This window comes from Citrus sinensis, chromosome 2 (genome assembly GCF_022201045.2).
Source record: "Citrus sinensis cultivar Valencia sweet orange chromosome 2, DVS_A1.0, whole genome shotgun sequence".
In the NCBI taxonomy this organism is placed as follows: domain Eukaryota; kingdom Viridiplantae; phylum Streptophyta; class Magnoliopsida; order Sapindales; family Rutaceae; genus Citrus; species Citrus sinensis.
Window position 1 is genome coordinate 16,451,495 of NC_068557.1, and position 19,366 is coordinate 16,470,860.

Here is a 19,366-nt window from a genome sequence, read left to right on the forward strand (position 1 = left end):
CGTTTCATTCTTGGATCATGTTGCATAAGGTAATCTCTTCCTACTTTGTTGATTTGGATGATTTGAATCAACTCCTGGTATGTAGTAGTAGTGTTAAGAAGTTGTTGGAACAAGTAGGATTGGACAATGTTTTGGAGTATCCTAATCTTGTCAAAGTGTTTTATTCGAACACGAAGATATCTGCTAGTAGACAAAATAGGATTGTTACACATGTAGGAGGTGTTTCTATAGAATTTGATGTGGGGGATCTAAACTCAATTTTAGGAACTGAGGATTAGGGTTTAGAGCTTTATACTTTTAGTAAAGAACTCAAGTTCAACCATTTTCTTCATGTTAATACAGTTAAGAACATTTGTAGGCATAGCAACCTTTCGGATGATGTGTGCTCTATTCCCTTTCATAAGCAACTTTTACTTGTATAAGTTGGAGTACGTTACAACATACTTCAGCATGCAGTTACTCCTAAAAAAGGACATGCTAATGAAATGGCTTGATTAGATGTTAGGTTGTTGGAATGCAATCTCTATCGAAGGCCAATTAATATTGGGTACACGATCTTAAGGCACATGCTTAGTGCACTTGGATTTGATAATTGTTTACTTTAGTACGGTAGTATAATCACTCGAATTTTACTGCACTTCTGGGTTCCTACTAGTGAGTCAATCTGTGAGGAGACTAGAAGATTAGGCAGTGAGACTATTACTGGTTTAGGTATTCATAAGAGGAATAAAAAATGAGTTAAAACCACATCAATCAAGAATCGAGACACTCTAATTGCTCCTGAGGATGATTGGATGCTCAACAATGTTGTCCCTACTGATCAGTTATTGGACTTTCGTTTAAGAGCGAGGATTCAAATACTTGATCCAACTACTAGGGCAGAAACATCATCAGCTCATTCTTCAGAGGGTCATGAAGTGGACACAGACGAGCCTCCAATTCTTAAGGAGCCTCTGGTTTCTTAGGACTTTATGCAACAGCTGTTGGTGAGGTTCGATCTATTTTCGAGCAGCAGAGTCAGCTCTGGTATCAGTTTGCTGCATTCCAGCTGAGCGTACTAGACTGGTAGTAGAGAATTCTTGATCAACAGCAGTAGATTCTGGATGGCCAGTAGTGTCTCTTCACTACTGTTGGTGTTCCTCATTCACACTCTCCATCACATCCACCCTAGTAGATTAATAATTTCTTTATTTATGAATTTTGCACAGACATCATTTTTTTTTATATTTTAGTTATCTTTGATATGAATTATATGATTGGTTTATGTGAATTGCCCTTTGGTTTCTGTAATTTTGATGATTTGCTGATTACTAAAATGTTTCTTGAGATTGAGCTTGATGATAGGGGAGCCTCTGTCAAATTTTCAATTTGAACAACACTTTCTATCTTACGTAAAAATGTTATGTTTTTCTTGCATCTCTTTCCTATTAACAGTGAGTTTTCTTTTTTATGACGAGGGGGAGAAAATACCTATATTTGAAGAACTTGATAAAATTGTTGTATACACACTCAAACATGAAGAGGGAGATATGTTTTTGAATTGGTTAAAATTGGTATAACTTGTTATATTGGCACCTTTTAAAACTTGTAAAATACTTAAGGAGAGCTTATATTTAAAGGCAACCAATTTTGTTAAATCATTCATACTATAAATACATGCAAGGTTTGCCATCATCAAAAAGATGGGAGCTTGTAACATTGATCTAGATGATGATAATCCATGTGTCATAAGTTAAGAATGATGGATTCTTTAAATTTGGATAATTTCTTAAGTCGTATGATGATTTTTAGGACAAGTTTAAGTTTTCGGAAACAACAGATAATTGTCATTCTTGTTATGACAAACTAATATTGTATGGTTGAGTTATTGATAGGTTTTGGAAAATAATAGTTAACCGTTATTAAAAAATAACTCACTGAAAACTTCCAGAGAAGAATCTATGTGAAACAGTAAACTATTTACTAGAAAAACCTACCCGATAATTCCTTGTAAGGCTCTGGACGAAAACGGAAAACCGACATCCTCTAATGGTGATCCGACAATTCAAAATTTTGCATAATGGTAATAGATACAAAGTCAAAACGGCAATCCAACTTCTGTTAATGGCGATCTGATTATGCCCAAAAAGTCGATAATGATAAATTTTCCTATCTAACTATAAAAAGGCTTCATGAGATTCAAATTATAAAATGTCCAACGATTATCGTCAAGCTTATCATTGCGTATTCAATCTGTTCTGAGCTAAAATTTGTTTATTACTTTATAAAATCATACTTTAGGCTTTCATTTGTAAACACATACATTGTGTGAGTGAGAAATTTATGTAACTTTCATCTTAATATCAAAATTGAGTGGCTGAGAGTGTGGGAAAACACATGAGATAAGAAGGTTGTGATTACCTCAAGTTGTAAAGGTTGTTGACACCTTTGAAGTCAAGTGTAATCTTGTTGAAGCCTTAGGATTGTAAGGCTTGTTTAGTAGAATTCTCAAGCGTGGTAAGCCTGGAGGCGTAGACATATAGGTAGGTTTTACCAAACCACATAAAAATATTGTGTTTGATTATTTTCCCTTCTCTCTTTACATTTTGATTGTTGTTATTTATTTGCTATTTGTTTGATTTCATTAGAAATTTATCATTATTTAATTGCTATTGATTTGCTCATATTAGAAATTTATATTTATATTTTGCTTTAGTGTTCTATAATTTTTAAAAACTCAATTCACCCTCATCTTGGGTTGTCTAGCTATAGTTTCACAACTTACAACTCTCAAGTATGTGTTATAGTGTGTGTGTGTGTGTGTGTGTGTGTGTGTGTGTGTGCGGGACTGGTTAAGTAACATCCGTCAAACAATCAACTGTAATAGAATGGATGAATACAAGCCATTAGAAACAAGAGCCCACAAATTTAACTAATTAGAAGAGAAAAAAAACAAAAATAGCCTTTATTAAAAATATAAAATGATACATCTTAGGAGTAACAAAAAGGACTTCTTGCTCTGTCATCTTTAAACAAAATAGTTTTTTTAGAGGTAAAACAAACAGAGAAAAACAAATTTGTTTTTTTTTTTAATTATTTTTCTAAAAAGAAAACAAAACAAGAATTTAAAAAAAACACACGCACAAAAGCATGCTATGTCAACTATCCCCTCCGTCCAACCAAACACATTGTCCTTAATATCTAAAGAAAAAGAGGTAAAGTAAGATTGCACCTGATAAACGTGAAAGAAAAATAAATACCTACAAACAAATACAACTAGTATATAAGAGAATAAAAGTTACAGATGAAGATTCAGGTCCATCATTTTGCGCTTATTGCCATTATTAGCACCTGGCCAATCTAATTAATAAGCAAGGAGTTACATTTTAGGCTGATATTTTTGCAGTTGATCAACTAATTCAGTAAAGGTTTTGGCATGGACAAGGATTCCTCGTGATAAAGAAGAAAGGAAATTGTGCCTCACAGTATCATCGAGAAACATTAACAAAAGAAACGTTACCAAGAGACCATAGTAATGATTAACATCTAATAGTCCAATAGGTTTTTGGTGGATATTCAATTGTGTCCAAGATGTAATGGTAAAGATTTCTTTTAAGGTGTCAAGTCCTCCTGGAAGAACAATCAGAGCATCAGCATGTCCAATCATTGGGTGCGTTCTTACATACTTGTGGCTATGAGCTCTTCGCCATTTGTTTTTCCAATGATGTTTCCTTCAGCCAAAGCTTTTGGGATTATACCCAAAACTTTGACTTTTTTTAGTATTTGCAACTTGCGAGACAACCCCCATTAGTGTAAGACCATTACCTCAGTATATCAAATGTATTCTTCACTCAGATAGTACCCTCTATGGTCTTTAACAGCTTCAACAAAATTTAGAGTATGTTTAGAAGTTGATCCATAAAATACATGAACATTTTTTAGCTTTGGAAGTAGAAGAGCTACCATTATGATTCTCTTTCTTTTAAAGATTAGAACATAAAGAAAGAGATTATAACATAGTATTTATAAATCCAGGAAAGGTAATGCATCAATGATAATGAATGCGAAGGTTGGCAATTGTCAAACAGGGTGTCAGAAATAGTAAAAATGATAATTAGTCAAATGTTGCAGGAAATATCAAATAAATAAGTCAACAAAGTAAAAGTAAAATTAATAAAAAAAAAAAAGAATACGTACTAGTAGTTATGATTGTGGATCACTTTTTCTTTTGATTTTACATCTAGTAACGGTTTAAGCGTCCTCTATGAGTTGGGGATAGGTTTCACATCAAATAAGCTCAAAAGATCAAAAAGCTTTAATCCAATCTAGAGATGTCCTTTTATGTCACTTAAAAGATGCATACAAGGCAGGAAGAAGCTCAAAAGATCCAAAAAAGGAAGGACCATAGCCATAGGCAAGGTTGTTGTTTTGTTGTTTTTTTGGATTTACAGTTGTTGTTTTGAATTCTTTAAAATTGCAGTAATTAAAATTCTAATTTTGTGAAAGGAGAGATAATCACAACATTTAAAGAAAATTTTTTAAGTTACCATGAATTAAAAAAAAAGATTACTAAGATTTAATCTCAACAGTTTAATTTTATTAATTATACATGTCAATAAATTCTTAAAAACCTAAGAGAGCTAGGAAAAAAAGATGTCCAGAAGAGAATCTGAATCCATATTTTTATTACAATTTAGAAATAACAATCCCTATACAAATAATAAAAATGCTCTTGTGAGATTATACAAAAATCCATAACAAAACATACAGCTTCCACAAACATGTTGGTATTATTCATGTAACTCGATTTACTTGACGGACAATAAAATCTCAAACTGACTAAAAATTAAAAAAAAAAAAAAGTCACGTTGGCCATTACCTCAAAATTTAGTACATCACAGTAAACTATGTTATGAGCCATCGTATCAAAAACTCATTGCAATTATCTCTGCTTAATATAAGCAACCATGTCATTATTAACCCTATAATTGCTTGAACAATATCTTTGAAAGACATTTTGATGGAGACAATTGTAGCTTCAAAAAAAAAACATCAAACTCGTTTTGATCTGTTGTTAAAAAATCTAATTATTTAATTTACAGAAATATAAGAAAGAGAAAAGGGAAAAGTGAGAAAAAAAAAAAAAAAGAGAATGAGATTAAACATTAAAGAGAGATAGTAGAGATAAATATCAATGAAATTAATTATTTATGTCATTTAATTTTGACCCTTTATTTTTTTATAATCTATCGATTAAAAAATTATGTTCAAATTTGTGTCCCTCTAATATTGAGATTTGCAATATTGAGATTTGATCATATGTGTATTGATTGCTTATACATACAGATTCGCTATTATACCACATGGCATTATAGTATTTCTGTTTAATTAACTATTATACTATATGTTAAAATAATAAATTGCATCCGCAGATGAATATACATTATTGCGAACGAAATAGGTATTATAAAGTCAAGAAAATTGTAGCTTAATTCAAAATCGAAGCGACACCTCGGCAACAAATAGGGTCAGCATCTAGGAAAACCAGTTTGTAATTGCACATACAGTACGTCATATTGTAAGTATTATACGATCATAATTCAATCAGCTTCGGTATTTGGGATGCTTGAGTTCGAAAAGGACTACGGCACGTCTGTGTGGCATATGCATGGAATTTAACACCCAGTTGACAAATAATATTTTATTTTACACGTTGATTTCAAAATTTCAACAAAAAAACAGCGAAAAAGCCATTAGTAGTCGAGACGAGATACGTCGGCTGATCCACGTACTCACACGATTGAGCGTGTCAACAAATAATATACTAGAATTTTTACAGTTATTAATTATCCATAATTTAATTAAAAAAATATTTATAGCTAAAATTTGAGTCAAGCCCAAGGTGGAAGAAAGTCTATGGTATATTAGAGACCATACCATTAATTATTACATATGTAATATATATAATTAAATTTAATATAACTTCTTAACAGTCTTTTAAAATAAATAAACACATAATATAATATTATTTATTTATTCTATAAATGACATGATATTTTTAATATATTTTAAAATTCTTTCAAATGTAGACATGTATTTTTAATATACTATAAAATATTTATGTCTGACACTTTTATACAATTTTAAAGGATACATTCTAACAAAATTTTATACCGAGATCCCGCGTTTAACATTTTTAGTTAAAATATAATATTTAAATTTTTATTTATCAACCATGTGGTTAAGTACATAATATTGAAACAAAATACGCATAGCATTAACTTTTTTTTAACTAATTATCTAGGAATTGCAATTTTAATTTTAAAAAAGTCATAAATGTTTTATGAAAAAACACCTTATTCATTTCAAGTAATTTTTTTAAAAGAAATAAATATTTAAGAATGATGATAGAGTTATAATAGATTTACAAACTCTTGAACTTATTTAATACAAATTAATGTGTTCTAAAATCGTTGATTGGAAAAGAAATATACAAAATTAAATATAAACCACATAAGTCAAGAACTATTTAATCTAAACAATTCATACAAGAGTTTATAGTTCGATTATCACCCAATATTAAATACCTCTTCAAAGGCAATTGAAATTCAAGCGTCGTTGAAAAACAACATTGAACAAGTCCAATTTATCTCGACCAATTACTAAGCCAATCTCAATTGCACCTTCTTCATCTCTGGATTCAGCAAGTGAGAAGGATCCATAAGCACCAAAATGAACCAATTCGAACTTTTTGGGTCTGCCCCACCCAAAATCAGTCTCATATACACCAAATTTCGGTGACCCGCCTACTGCAAGTACCCGCCCCGTTTTCACCACTTCGTTCAAATTTGACGTCCACTTCTCCGCCCCTACTAACGCCCCTTTCTCCAATTCACCAATCTTTCTTCCAATAGCTTTGGCTGCAAAAACAACCCCCTCTTTCCCCATCAGCTCACTTCGTTTAGCTGATATAAAAAGAAACGCCAGGCAATTCCCAAAATAACTCGCCGGTATTGGAAACTCAAACCGCTCTCTGCAGTCCGCTACAGGGACAAAATGGTAAATCATGTCACCATCAGTAATTTCACTTTCACTCTCTTGCAACTCAATCATATAAACCCACATCAAAGCTGAAGTTACCACAAACGTTGACACACGCGACGGTGATTCGTCGTCGCTTCTGATTTGAGCCGAGACCCTCTGTTTCAGTTTGTCAATTTGGTCACGGCTCGGCACCAACGTGACCCGTACGTTATCTACCTGAACGTTTTCATCAATAGCAGGTGCAGTGGCATCCGAATTATGCACACTCCTCCAATCTTTCAAGTAAATAGACAATAAGAGTCCGTTTGGATCCTTAATCACATTCCTATCATGACAAGGTAGTGAAAGGGGAGGCAAGGTTTCACTTACTGTTACCGACTTATGAATGGACGCCCAAGATTTCATGAAATGATTGAAACTGCTTCCATCGGCTGCCACGTGGATAAATGTGACACCGATTGAGATGCCCGAGTTCGGAAATACAGTGACTTGTATGGCCATAACGGGAGTCTTATTATCCGATGAGACGCTAGGAAATGGGAATGGCAATTTCGGGACGAGAGGCTTAAACGCTCTATTATCTCGTAGATGGTTAGCAACAAGATGGCCAAAATCGGCATCGGATTCAGCGACGGTGACCCGAACGGAGTCGCCTTCGTTGAATTGAATAAAGGGCTTGCTGTTGCACGCAAGATTCCCTGCCAAGGGAAAGAAATGATGGAGAGTGAGAGAGAGAGAGTGCTTCAGATGGGGAATGATATTTTGCATGAGATGACGAGTTGGAAAAGGCAATTCATAGAAGAGGATGCGCTCGATGGGGCAACAGAAAAGCCATGACACATCCAAGAATGTTAGAGGAATAACTGTTGGGGGTACTGAGCCCGGTGGCGGAGCAATATGGCTTTCATCAACGACTTGGACGGTGTATTGCTGAGCCATCACCGCGAAATTAACAGCTCTATGATCTATATTATAAATAGAGCCTGTGAGGTCGGACCAAAAGACAAAAGAATTCTTTAATCTCGTCACCACCACACATACTTTCTTTTAAACAGTAGATATTACATTACATTTACAGTGCGGTTGGCCGACTATATTATATGATATTTAGGATGTAGTTGGTATATTATATTGTGTTATATTATATTATATTATTTTAATACAGGTATATTATATTAGCATTAGATTATAATAATTTTGTACAGTGTTTAGTTTTACATTATATTGTATTAATTTCTAATTATACTACATTTAGTGTTGCATTACATTGCACAATATTAATTTTTTGGTAATTAATGTAAATTATATGTTTGGAAAACAACATTTATTAGTGCTTAAAAAAACTAAACATAGAATTCTTAAATTTTAAAATTTATCATATAATTTCTTTAGTATAAATATATATAAAAAATCATAATTTTTCATAAACATATAAAAAATTCTAAAATTTTAAAATTATTGACTGCATAACATTTATTTTTTCAACATTTTTCAAATATATATCATTTGAAATGAAGATCAAAGTGCCAATGGACTTATATCCCATTGGTTATTAGGTGTATGAGTTCGAGTCCCAATAATAGTCGGGACTCGAATCCCCTTCTAATAAAAATTTATTTAACTATCTAATTTAGGGATATAATAAATTTCTCTCCAATATTAAGTGAAGATTATTATAAATTATGAAGTTTTCAATCTTATCCTTCCACATCATCCTTATCCTTATCTTCCTCCTTTACCATCTCATAACTAAATATCCATCTCCAATTCGCTTTTCCTCTTTTTGCTCTCTACTTTTCTTTTTCCTCTTTTTTCTTTTTTCTTTTTTTTTTGTTATCATTCATAACCTTTCTTTATTCTCTAAGTACTTTGCATCCTTTAGTTATTTGTTGGTTTATTTTTACAAAAAAAAAATCACTAAAAATCTGTATATATTTATAATTATTATTCCTCCCTTTAAATCATTGTCTTTTGAAGAAGAAAAGAAGAGAGAAGTATGCTGGAAAAAGAAAATAAGCAAAAAAGATTAAGTAATTAAGTGCAAAAGTTTGGGTCCAATTTTTCTTTTCTTCTCTTTTTTTTTTCTTTTGGAAAGAACATGTCTGATAATTTGTTGTGATGTTGCGCAATAACTATGCACCCCGGACACAAAGTTAGTGGAGCACATATGGTGTTGTGCTAGAGCATTAACAGCATCAAGTACTCAAAGTGATTGTGACTGTTGGTGTTCACGATAGATTAGGGGTAGGTTTGGAATTGAGGTTGGACAATTATAACTTAAAAAGTTACAGTACTAAAGTATTTGATAAATACTAACTACTATAATTTAAAAGTTGTGTTGATATGATTTTTTAATTGTATTATAAAAAATTTATTATATCTTTAATAATTATTATTTAAAATTTATATTTACTATAAAAAATTGTAATTATCAACAGCAGCTGTAACTTAAAAGTTAACAGCGCTTTACTCCCAAATAAAACTTAAGTGAGGAAGAAAGATTGGGTTTGGAGAAGAGAACAAAAGCAGAGAGAAGTCGTGTTTTGTGGCATGATCGTGTTTTAAAGAAGACAAACTTTTGGTTTTTTTCCTCTTTTAATGCAATCATGCTTAAACGCGATTCCTCCCACGAGTTTAGTTTATGCGTCTTTAATTGTATTGCACTAGGAATATAATATGTGGTCTAATACAAAATCGGTTTTTAGCCAAACATAGGTTGTATTAATTTAATGCTATGAAGAATTGTAATGCTGGGTGTCAAATACATTTATATTATATTATGTTGTATTGCATTAACATTATTTTATAATAATGTTATATAGTTTTTGGTGTTATATTGTACTCTATTAATTTTATATTAATATAATTTCAATTTATTTTAAATATATTAAATAATTATTTTATATTAATTATTAATATATAAATATAATATATTAATATAATAAAAATACAATTAAATAAAATAATATTATAATATTAATTTATTTTTATATTTTATTTATTATATTAGTATTTAAAAATAAATTAATTTGTTTTGATAATATTATAATAAAATAGGTTTGCCTCGATTGAGGCATTAAGTTTTGCTTCAACTGAGGCAAAAGCTAAATCTCGGGTTTGTTAAATATGCCTAAATGGCCCTTGTAATGCATCACAATGAGGTCCCAAATTCTCCCAAACGTCTCCTTAGTAATAAACTAATGTGTATAGTATGATAGGTTTGATTACTTGTGCAAGGTGGGCCACTGCACATCACTATGCAGTAGGGATGGTAATTTGAACTGGTCCGAATTTTGGCCCGATGGATCCGACCTGAATCTTTCGGGCTTTACCTGAATTTTTGAGTTTTGGGTCAGCCATTAAAGTTTGATCAAATTCATATTAGGATTTGGGCCCTAGCCGACCCGAACCTAAATTGCAAAAAAAAATTATGAAAATTTATGAATTTTTAGTTTTATGGAGGATATATGTACATGCATGTATATATAAAAGAGTAATTTTGGGTGCAATGCATATAAGAAAAATTATGGATTTTTTTTTATGTTGAGTTGTGGAATTGTGTGTTTTTATTTGTATAAGACATTAATTTTTTTTTCTTTTTTATGAAAAATTATGGACATATAAATATATAATGGTTCTAGAACAAAGCAATTTTGTTTCGCATCATTGACAAATAAAGCAAACTTAGACAAAGTAAAGCAAAATTGGATAAAACAAAGCAAAATATCTGAGGTGAAAGAGAAAGCAGTGTGTGGGATTGAAAAAAGCCCGACTCAACCAGAAATGCCTTCAATTTCACTAATCGGGTCGGGCTCGAATTTTAAAATATATCTCAAAATATTTGTATAGTTAAATATGTTATATTTTTATCCTTATTTTTCTTTCTTTTTATAATAATACCCTTCTAATAATATTCTTAACATTAACTAATTTATCTATAAAGAAGTTATTTAGTAAATTAACCAATATATATTAGTGTAAAAGAACTAATATTTTTTGTACCTGTATTAAAGAACTACTTAAATTATCAGTGTGAAACAACTACTCAAATTATTAGTAATTGTATGCGGTATTATTATATTGGATCGAATTAAGTGATATTTAATAATTTATTATCTTCTCTTTAACACATTTTAGGGTTGAACTAAACTAATTAGATTAATTTTAAATTATTTTTATAAAATTATTTATAATACTAAATCAATAAATATAAATTTTGTATATTATTAATTGAATACTCACATAATTCATTAGTTCAATAATTTAAATAATTATTAATTCAATATAATTTAAGTTTATATATTCTACATTTGTAAGAATTACTAAAATAATTTTTATATATAAGACAAACTAAAAAGTAAATAGTATAATATTTGATATTTATATAAATTTATAATGGATTTATTTTGTGACAATTTTTTAATAATAAAAAGCTGTGATCCCACAATATACAAGTCCTCCTTACTCAGCATTAAACCATATATAAATGATAAGGTGGGGCTATTTTTACTTTAAAATTTACTTTGTATACTCAGTTACTTGAAACACTCGCATATAAAAATTAAAAACTAAACTTTTAATTGGCATACTTTATTAAATTTCAAAAATAGCCTCAATTATTTTTTTTACCCACTTCATTCTTATTCTTCGTTTTCTTTGTTTTTGTTCTCTTATTTTTGCTTTCTTAAAAATAAACATATAAGATAGATCTGAAGAAAAAGATCACAACTCTTTTAAAATATTAAAATATTTCGAGGATAATTTGTGGCTGAAAGTGTATTATTATTTGATAACTATTATTATTGAAAAATTATAAGTTGCTTTACAATGGTTAAGAATTGCAGCAATTGTTTAATCCTTTAATCAATGTTTTCTTTCCCTTTATGAATTATCATTCTAGCTTTTTTTTTTTTTTTTTATCAAATCATTCTTGCTATTTGAACCTTCAGTGGAAGCTATAAATCACGAGATCTATTATTATTTTTTATTTAATTTGATTTGTTAGATGTAATTAAATCTCGTTGGTGAAAGTGTTGGGTTGTTGTTGATCCGTGTACGAATAAAGAGTGCACAATTCTGGTTTTGTATCTTTCATGAACCTCAACGATGAACTGATGAAGAAATTTGTAATAAATGGGTGTGGAAAGTATTTTTTTTTTTAAGTTAATGTAATTGTGTCTTTTTTAGTGATATTACGAAAAGGTATTTTTATGATAAAAATATATTTGAAACAAAGGATGTTCAAATTATTTTATCATAGTAAATTTTGTGAGAAACAATCCAATCCATCAAACTTATTTTGTCACCAAACATTTTTTTTCTTTTTCCTGTTTTCTTTAAAGAAGATTTTGTCATCAAATGTAAAAAATCATTAAGATTTAGTGCATATTTAGTATGACTTATCTAATGATCAAAAATATTTTTTTACTCTAATAAATTCTTTTCATTAATTTTTTTAGTGTTGTCTGATTATATTTTGCGTAAAATTTCATGGGGATTAAATAAGTTGTTATGCATCTACTAGTAAAAAATTAAAATTTGGGTTTTTCAGAGTAGAGGTCGTATAATTTTTTTAAAGAGTTAAATAATCTAAAATACCCATTATTTATTTCACAATTTTATTTCATTTTTTTATAACTTTAGAAATTTTATCTATTAAAATAATTTTTATAATTTTTAATAAAAATTCTCATTGACGAACAAATGACTAAAATATTTGACTAAAAGTTCTACTTAAATAAATTATATTTTAAAAGCTATACTAAACATATTTTTATTACAATTTTTAATCCAGCGCAAAAGACATCAGCCTTTACTATGGGGTTAGGTCAACACTGGCTTGGCCCAACTAGTTTAGCTGACGGTCAGGTCCATTTTCACCTTCGACAAAGTGGAATGAACTCCACATGGACCGACAAGTACCATATAATTGGGAGCGACGCTTTCAACACCCCTCAAAAATTTTTGAAACACCCCCTCTAATAAAAAAGTCCAACGTTAGTTTATAAAATGCGAACACAAAAATTAAGATCAATCATCTTGCCATTTAATTTCATCCTAAAGAGAAAATATTTTTTTTTCAGTTTATATTTATAAATGCATACAAATCATAAAATCTTAAATTATTTTATTCTTGTTACATAATTTCTATTTTGCTGATTTAAACTTTTTAAAAGTTTCCAAGAAAATATTTTCCAATTAAAATTTAAATATAAATATAAATTATAAAATGAAGAATGACGCTACTTAGCTCTTTTTTTTTGTTCTTTTTATCTCGTTAGATTGTTATTACTTTAATTTCAATTAAAAATTTTAATTATTATTAAATTGTCCAAAAAAAAAGTGCCATTTCTGTCTTCTCATTGCAGGCTACAAATCTGATTTTTGTTTGGAATTTGAATCACTTAGGGAAGAAATAAACGGTAAACCACCATGCTAAAGGAGTGAAGGAAAATCAAATATATTAATAACTATCTCAATATTTAGTTGCACGTCCTTAGATATTTTCATTGCTACGAGAAAGTTATGATGAGATTAATATATAGTGTTGTTTTCTTTCAAAATGGAATATATCATATAAAAGAGAGAAATTAGAGGAATAATGATGATTTTGTTCAAAATATAGGATAAGGGAGACTACCTCCCACCCATCTCAAGAATATTGAAAATGTTTTCAACTGATTTTGGGGTAGGAAAATCCAAAATCAATCTAGAACAATAAATTTATATTTTTGGGGGAGATGGGGTACCTCACTAGTTTATTTTGTGCGGTGCGGTGTATCTGAAATTCGGGGGAGGTGAGAAGGGGAGAGAGAGTGGTAACAATGGTGAAAGGTCAGAAACGAGAGAGGTGTCCTTCCAAATGAGTTTCACGCTTGTAAAACAGTGAAATAGAGGTTAGAGGTGAAGCCGGGGTACCCCGGCGTTCACACTCCGACACTCAAGTTAGCAAACTCAAGCTTTAATGGTAAAGAGAGCTAGCCAACCCTCTGTAAATTTAGGGTTTAAGGTTGAAGAAAACCTATTTTTTGGAGTGTGAGTGTTGATGGTGAGTGAGAGCATGGTGGAGAGTGAAACCTAGGCGCCTTTATATATGGAGTACCTTAGCTGCCACGTGGCGTACCCCTTTTTGGCTAACGTCCTTTTACCTCTTTATAATTTTTTGGGCCGTTATCTGCATGTTCGCGGCATATCTCATCTTTTGGAAACGTGGCACGCGCTGGAGAGTGGTTCGGGGTACCTCTGCAGTAGCTGTCGGGTAGGCGGCTGGGGACCACTGTCCTTGGGACAATGTCCTTCACTTTTGGCAGAAGTAGCAGGCGGCTGTCCCCCCCCTTTTGATACGACGTTCTTGATTCCTAATTTTGACAAAATCAGATAATATCTTTTAGGAGGCGGAGACGTTTCTCATGGCAGATATTTTCGGCGGATTCTCTTACATCCGCTTTGCCGGGTACCTCGAGTTACGTGGGGTACCCCCTATTACGCGGGGTACCCCTATTTGTATGGGGTACCTCATATTATATGGGGTATCTCTATTTGTGTGGGATACCTCTATTTATATAGGGTACCTCAAGTCATGCCGAGCACCTCGGATTATGCAAGGTATCTTCGATTGTGCTGAAATCATTCCATTGGCTGACACGTGGTGCTCTATTACCTTTCCTATTTTCCCTCAAACAACATCCCCCTATTTTCTTTTTGGCGAGAAGTATTGGAGGCAAAAGAAACTCATTGTATGAGTGACACGTGGCGACGCGGCTGGACTGGCAGGTACCTTGCTTAGCTTCTTCCCTTGACTAAACTTTGTGTACTTCAAACTAAAAATCTTCTCTTTGTCTTTTCCTTTTCCCGTTTTTTTTTTTTTACTTCCGTTCGTCTTCCCCTAGGTTTTATTCTTTCTTCCCTCTTTTTCTTTTATTTCCTTCTCCTTCTGTTTTCTCTTCTTTCCCGTTTTCTCTTTTTTCCCTTTCTTCTTTCCCTTTCTTCTTTCTTCCTTTTTTTTCTTTCTTTTTTCTCTTTCTCTCTCGCTCGGCGTTGATCTGGTGCGTTTTCCGACGTGGATCTCGGCTGATGCAGTGGCGGTTTTGGGCTCCAGATCTGGTCGGTTCAAGGCAATTTTCTCTGTGATTTCTGGCGTCGGTTTGGTGTGGTTGCAGCCGGCGTCGGTTCGGTGCTTGCAGCCACGACAGCCGGCGTCGGTTTGGTGGCTGCAGTTCCCCCTTCCGTGTTGTCTTCTCTGTTCTTCGTTTTCTTTTTTTTTCTTTTTTTTTTTGGCCGGCGTCCTCCTTTGGTGGTTTCCGGCATCCTTCTCGTGATCTCTGGCGTCGGTTCTCGGTGGTTGCAGCCATGACAGCCGACGCCGGTTGCTGCAGCTTCTTCGTTCTTCATTTTATTTATTCATTTATTTATAAATAACTATATATATTTAAGCTTATTTTTATTTTTATACTTGCATATTTTTACCCACTATTTTTGGTTGCCTGCAGCTTCATTTCGCCGCGATTATCAATCCCGATCTGCTGAATTGATGAATCACAGGTATCCCTCCTCGCTTCTCCTCCTTTGGCGCATTCACAGTGGCGCTATTTTGCATACTCTAAGAAAATTTTATTTTTGGTTTTTGTTGTTTTTTATTTTGTTGGTTGGTGTTTGCATTTGGTGGTTGATGTGTGGTGGATGGTGCTTGGTATGGATATATTACTGTTTGGAAAACATGTGGCTTGTGGATGTGTTGTTGGGTGTATCGTTGGGTGTATCGTTGGGTGTATTGTTGGGGAACTTGTGGATGTGTTGTTGGGGGCTTGTGGATGTGTTGTTGGGGAAAGGTAGATGGGTAAGAAACACACGGGACCCGTGAGGAAGCGACGTAAAGTTGGGGCTGGTAGGGTTGACAGCCCTCCTGGGGGTTCCCCTTCCCACATCTCCATTAGCGAGGGGGATCGGTCCCCTCCTAGTTCCTCAAAGAGTTGTAATTCTCATTCTGAGCCCCCTCCTCCTAGGAGTACCCCTCGTGTCAGCCCACGCTTTCCTAGTAAACGGCCTACCCCCTATCCTCGGAAGAAGGGTAAGACAACCGAGCCTAAGGTTTCAGCTCGTTCCTCGGACCAGCCGCCTAAATCTCCCCCTGCCACACCTTCAAAATCTAGCAACCCTTTTTCCCTAGGCATTAGGAGGGCTACTTTGGAGGACTTAGAACAAACTAGAGCCAAATACAATATTCATCCGTCTGTCCAGCTTAGGGTACCCCACGTGGATGAGCGACCCGAGTGTCCAAAGTCTGATGGGATTGCTCTCCATATTGACCTCTTCGATCTAGGACTCCGTCTGCCCCTCCAACCATTCTTTATGAAAATGTTTAGTTATTTGGGGGTAGCTCTTGGGCAGCTATCCCTTCCAGGGTGGAGGACACTGACAGGCTTACATGTGTTATGGTTGGAGGTCGTGAAGCGCGACATTTCTGTTCGGGAGTTGAGGGGCCTTTACCAATTCAAGAAGCCTAACAGTCCCGGCATTGCTTACTTCTCCCCCTGGGGTGATCATGGCCACATCGTTGAGGGGAACCCCGCCTTGAAGAAGGGTTACCGAAAGGGATGGTTTGTCGCTGAGGGTAGGTGGGGGACAGAGACTCTAGGTGAGAATGGCGACCCCGTGGAGGTTCCCCATTCCTTCAATGTAGACTGTAAGTATCTCCCTTACTTATGGTTCTTTATCAGAATCTTTCGCCTGAATGTCTCGCTAACCTTGAGTTCTTTATGCTTTCGCAGGTGTGACATGGGCTAAAGGATCATGCCCAGTTCAGGAGGTGGGGAGAGAGGTGAAGAAGTTTGTGGACAGGCTTCAAGGTGCACAGAGGGGTAGTGATGTGCTAGATGAGAGCCGATTATGGAGAGCGGGGCTGATTGACCGAAGTCCTCCGCCTACTCATGGGGGTGACTCATGTATGATTTGGGTGTCGGGGGGTATCCTATTGTTACTTATGGGACTGGGGTACCCCATTATCATTGCATTCTTCGTTTCGCTTCCCCGCTTTCTATTTCCTATTTTTTTACTTTTGCAGTACTTAGTACTTGTCCAGCTAACGTAACTTTTGTGCATTGGGTGCAGTCATGGAATCGACGGGTGACGCTTTTGACGCCTTCTTCCAAGCGGTAGTGGGCGGTGCTTCCGGATCTCAGGATTCGGCGGTACCCCCGAAAGGCTCCCGACCTCCTCGAGCTCCTGGTCCAAAGGAAAAATCTCAGGGTACCTCCCACAGCGGGTCGAAGGGTACCCCTCGCTCGAAGAAGAGAAAATTCGGGCTGGTTTCTACTTTCCCCGATGAGTTACGTGAGGGTGACTTAGACCTAGCTTCTAACAAGGAGGTTTCGCACTTGGCTCGCCACTTTTACTACTCTGCTGAAAATGTTACCTCTGAGGTTGCTGAAGAGGTTGACAAGATGAGCTTGAGCCAGCGTTACGGTCAAGCACTTAGGGCTACCCAAAAGGTAGGCTTTCCTGGGGTACCCCGGGTGTACTCTTCATCATTTTCTTTTTACTTATTTAATCTTTTTGTCATATACATATATTTAACATGTCTTTCATGACCCGCAGGCATCCTTTCTCCTAAGCCACTGCATTCCGGATCTCGACTCCCTTGTTGTCGCACAGTCAGAGGTCGACAAGTTAAGGAGTGAGCTTCAAAGCCGTTAATCTCGTGAGGATCAGCTCGCTCGAGAAGTTAAAACTCTGCAAGAACGCATTGCTGGCCTATCGGGAGAGAAAGCTAGGGTGGAGAAGGATTATGAGGAGTTGAGGGCCACCAACGGGGATCTGATATCTCGGCAAAAGACGATGGCGGAGGATGCATTCTCACTCATCATGACGGAGGTGTGGAGTGTGGATCCGGAGTTGGAGGTACCCCGGGTGCAGAAATTTGTCAACAAGGCTACGATTCTAAAGACAATTGCAGAGAGGAAGAAGCCTTCCCAACCACGGTCGGGTACCCCTTCCGGGTCGCCTAGGGTACCCCATCAGCTTCAGCCGTTGCCTGCTTCGGATGCCCCTACTTCGGCTGCTCATATTCCGGGTACCTCAGAGTCCTCTGCTGATCGCCCTCTGGAGACGGATGTTGGGGATGGCGTTCCCCCCTCGGTGTAGCCTTCTCACTATGCTCTTGTTTTTTCGGACCTATCCACATTTTGCTATTTGGACCTTGTTTCTTTCTTTTTGGTTTCTCGGGATATTTTGTATTATTGGGACTTCTCTTTTGTTATGATACCATGCCATCGAGTTCTCTTGTACTTTGTATGCTTGTTATTCTGCCAATGAATGCTTGACTAAACTGTTACCTTGTAAATGTCTAGGGTACCTCTCATTTTTTTTGAAATGGGGTACCCCTGGTACCTTAACAAATATCCAACATCATGGGGATTCCCTACAAATGTGGTGCATGTCCTTCTCAGAAACTATGGCGGATTCCCCACAAATAGGTAATCAAAATATCATCGCAACATCTCGATCAAACGTTGAAAGCGCAATTGGTCCAACCAATCACTTTCTTATTCTTTCGAAGTTTTCTCCAAATTTTTTAAATAGCCTACCCCATACTTTGCAAAAGTACGAGGACGGAGGTGTGGGTGTTCTCATACTTAAGCCGAACTTCGTGCCGCTAGGGTATGCCGGTTTTTCTTCACCCTCGGGTCCTCTTTGACCCTCCATTTCTTTGTCTAGGTAGCTTTATCATGCTTCCGCAGAAAGGCTACCCCCGGGCTGTTCCCTTCGTTGCCCATCTTGGGTTTACATAGATCGTCACGATCTAGGCATATCAGGTACCTTGGCTGGTCCTGTGATAGGTTAGTCATAATTGACAAACGTATGGCGAGAATTGCATATTACCAGATGCGATGGTATATTAATGGCGATAAATGAATATAATCCGCACTCTAAGATCGAAGTGGAGAAAAATAAATAAAGAACCCACACCATATTTGTTGAGAAAGAACATGCATTTATAGATAACGAAAGCGTTGATCAATACATGACTTAGCTTTGTTACCCTGATGAGAATGGGAGACCGCAAGACCTCCTATCCCTTTCATTTGACAATTAAAGAAACTCTAAAGTTGCAACTGACCAACATAGGGCATTTGGGGTACCTCATTTGGCCTACCACACAAAAACATTAAAGAAAGCAAATAACAGCAAAAGACTAAAGGTTGAGACACTGTCCTTTAGTAATATTTCCGTAGCATTGCAGCGTTCCAGGGGTGCCTCAAAATTGTGTCATCCATGTGGAGTAGCCTGTATGCACCTGTCCTAACGGGTTTGTCGATGCGGTAAGGTCCATCCCAATTTGTCCCGA

At 34.9% G+C, this 19,366-nt stretch overlaps 2 protein-coding genes across 2 annotated transcripts; one reads left to right on the plus strand and one right to left on the minus strand.

Annotated features, from left to right (window-relative positions):
• Nucleotides 1-6,477: 6,477 nt before the first annotated feature.
• LOC102608868 (coumaroyl-CoA:anthocyanidin 3-O-glucoside-6''-O-coumaroyltransferase 2-like) lies at nt 6,478-8,078 on the minus strand. The gene has a single exon (XM_006469759.4). The coding sequence runs from the start codon at nt 7,960-7,962 to the stop codon at nt 6,571-6,573; it is 1,392 nt and encodes a 463-aa protein (XP_006469822.1). The 5' UTR covers nt 7,963-8,078; the 3' UTR covers nt 6,478-6,570.
• Nucleotides 8,079-14,710: 6,632 nt separating this feature from the next.
• On the plus strand, nt 14,711-17,376 carry LOC127900377 (uncharacterized). The gene is made up of 2 exons (XM_052435260.1): nt 14,711-16,705; nt 16,791-17,376. The coding sequence occupies exons 1-2, from the start codon at nt 15,856-15,858 to the stop codon at nt 17,108-17,110; spliced, it is 1,170 nt and encodes a 389-aa protein (XP_052291220.1). The 5' UTR covers nt 14,711-15,855; the 3' UTR covers nt 17,111-17,376.
• The last annotated feature ends 1,990 nt before the right edge of the window (nt 17,377-19,366 follow it).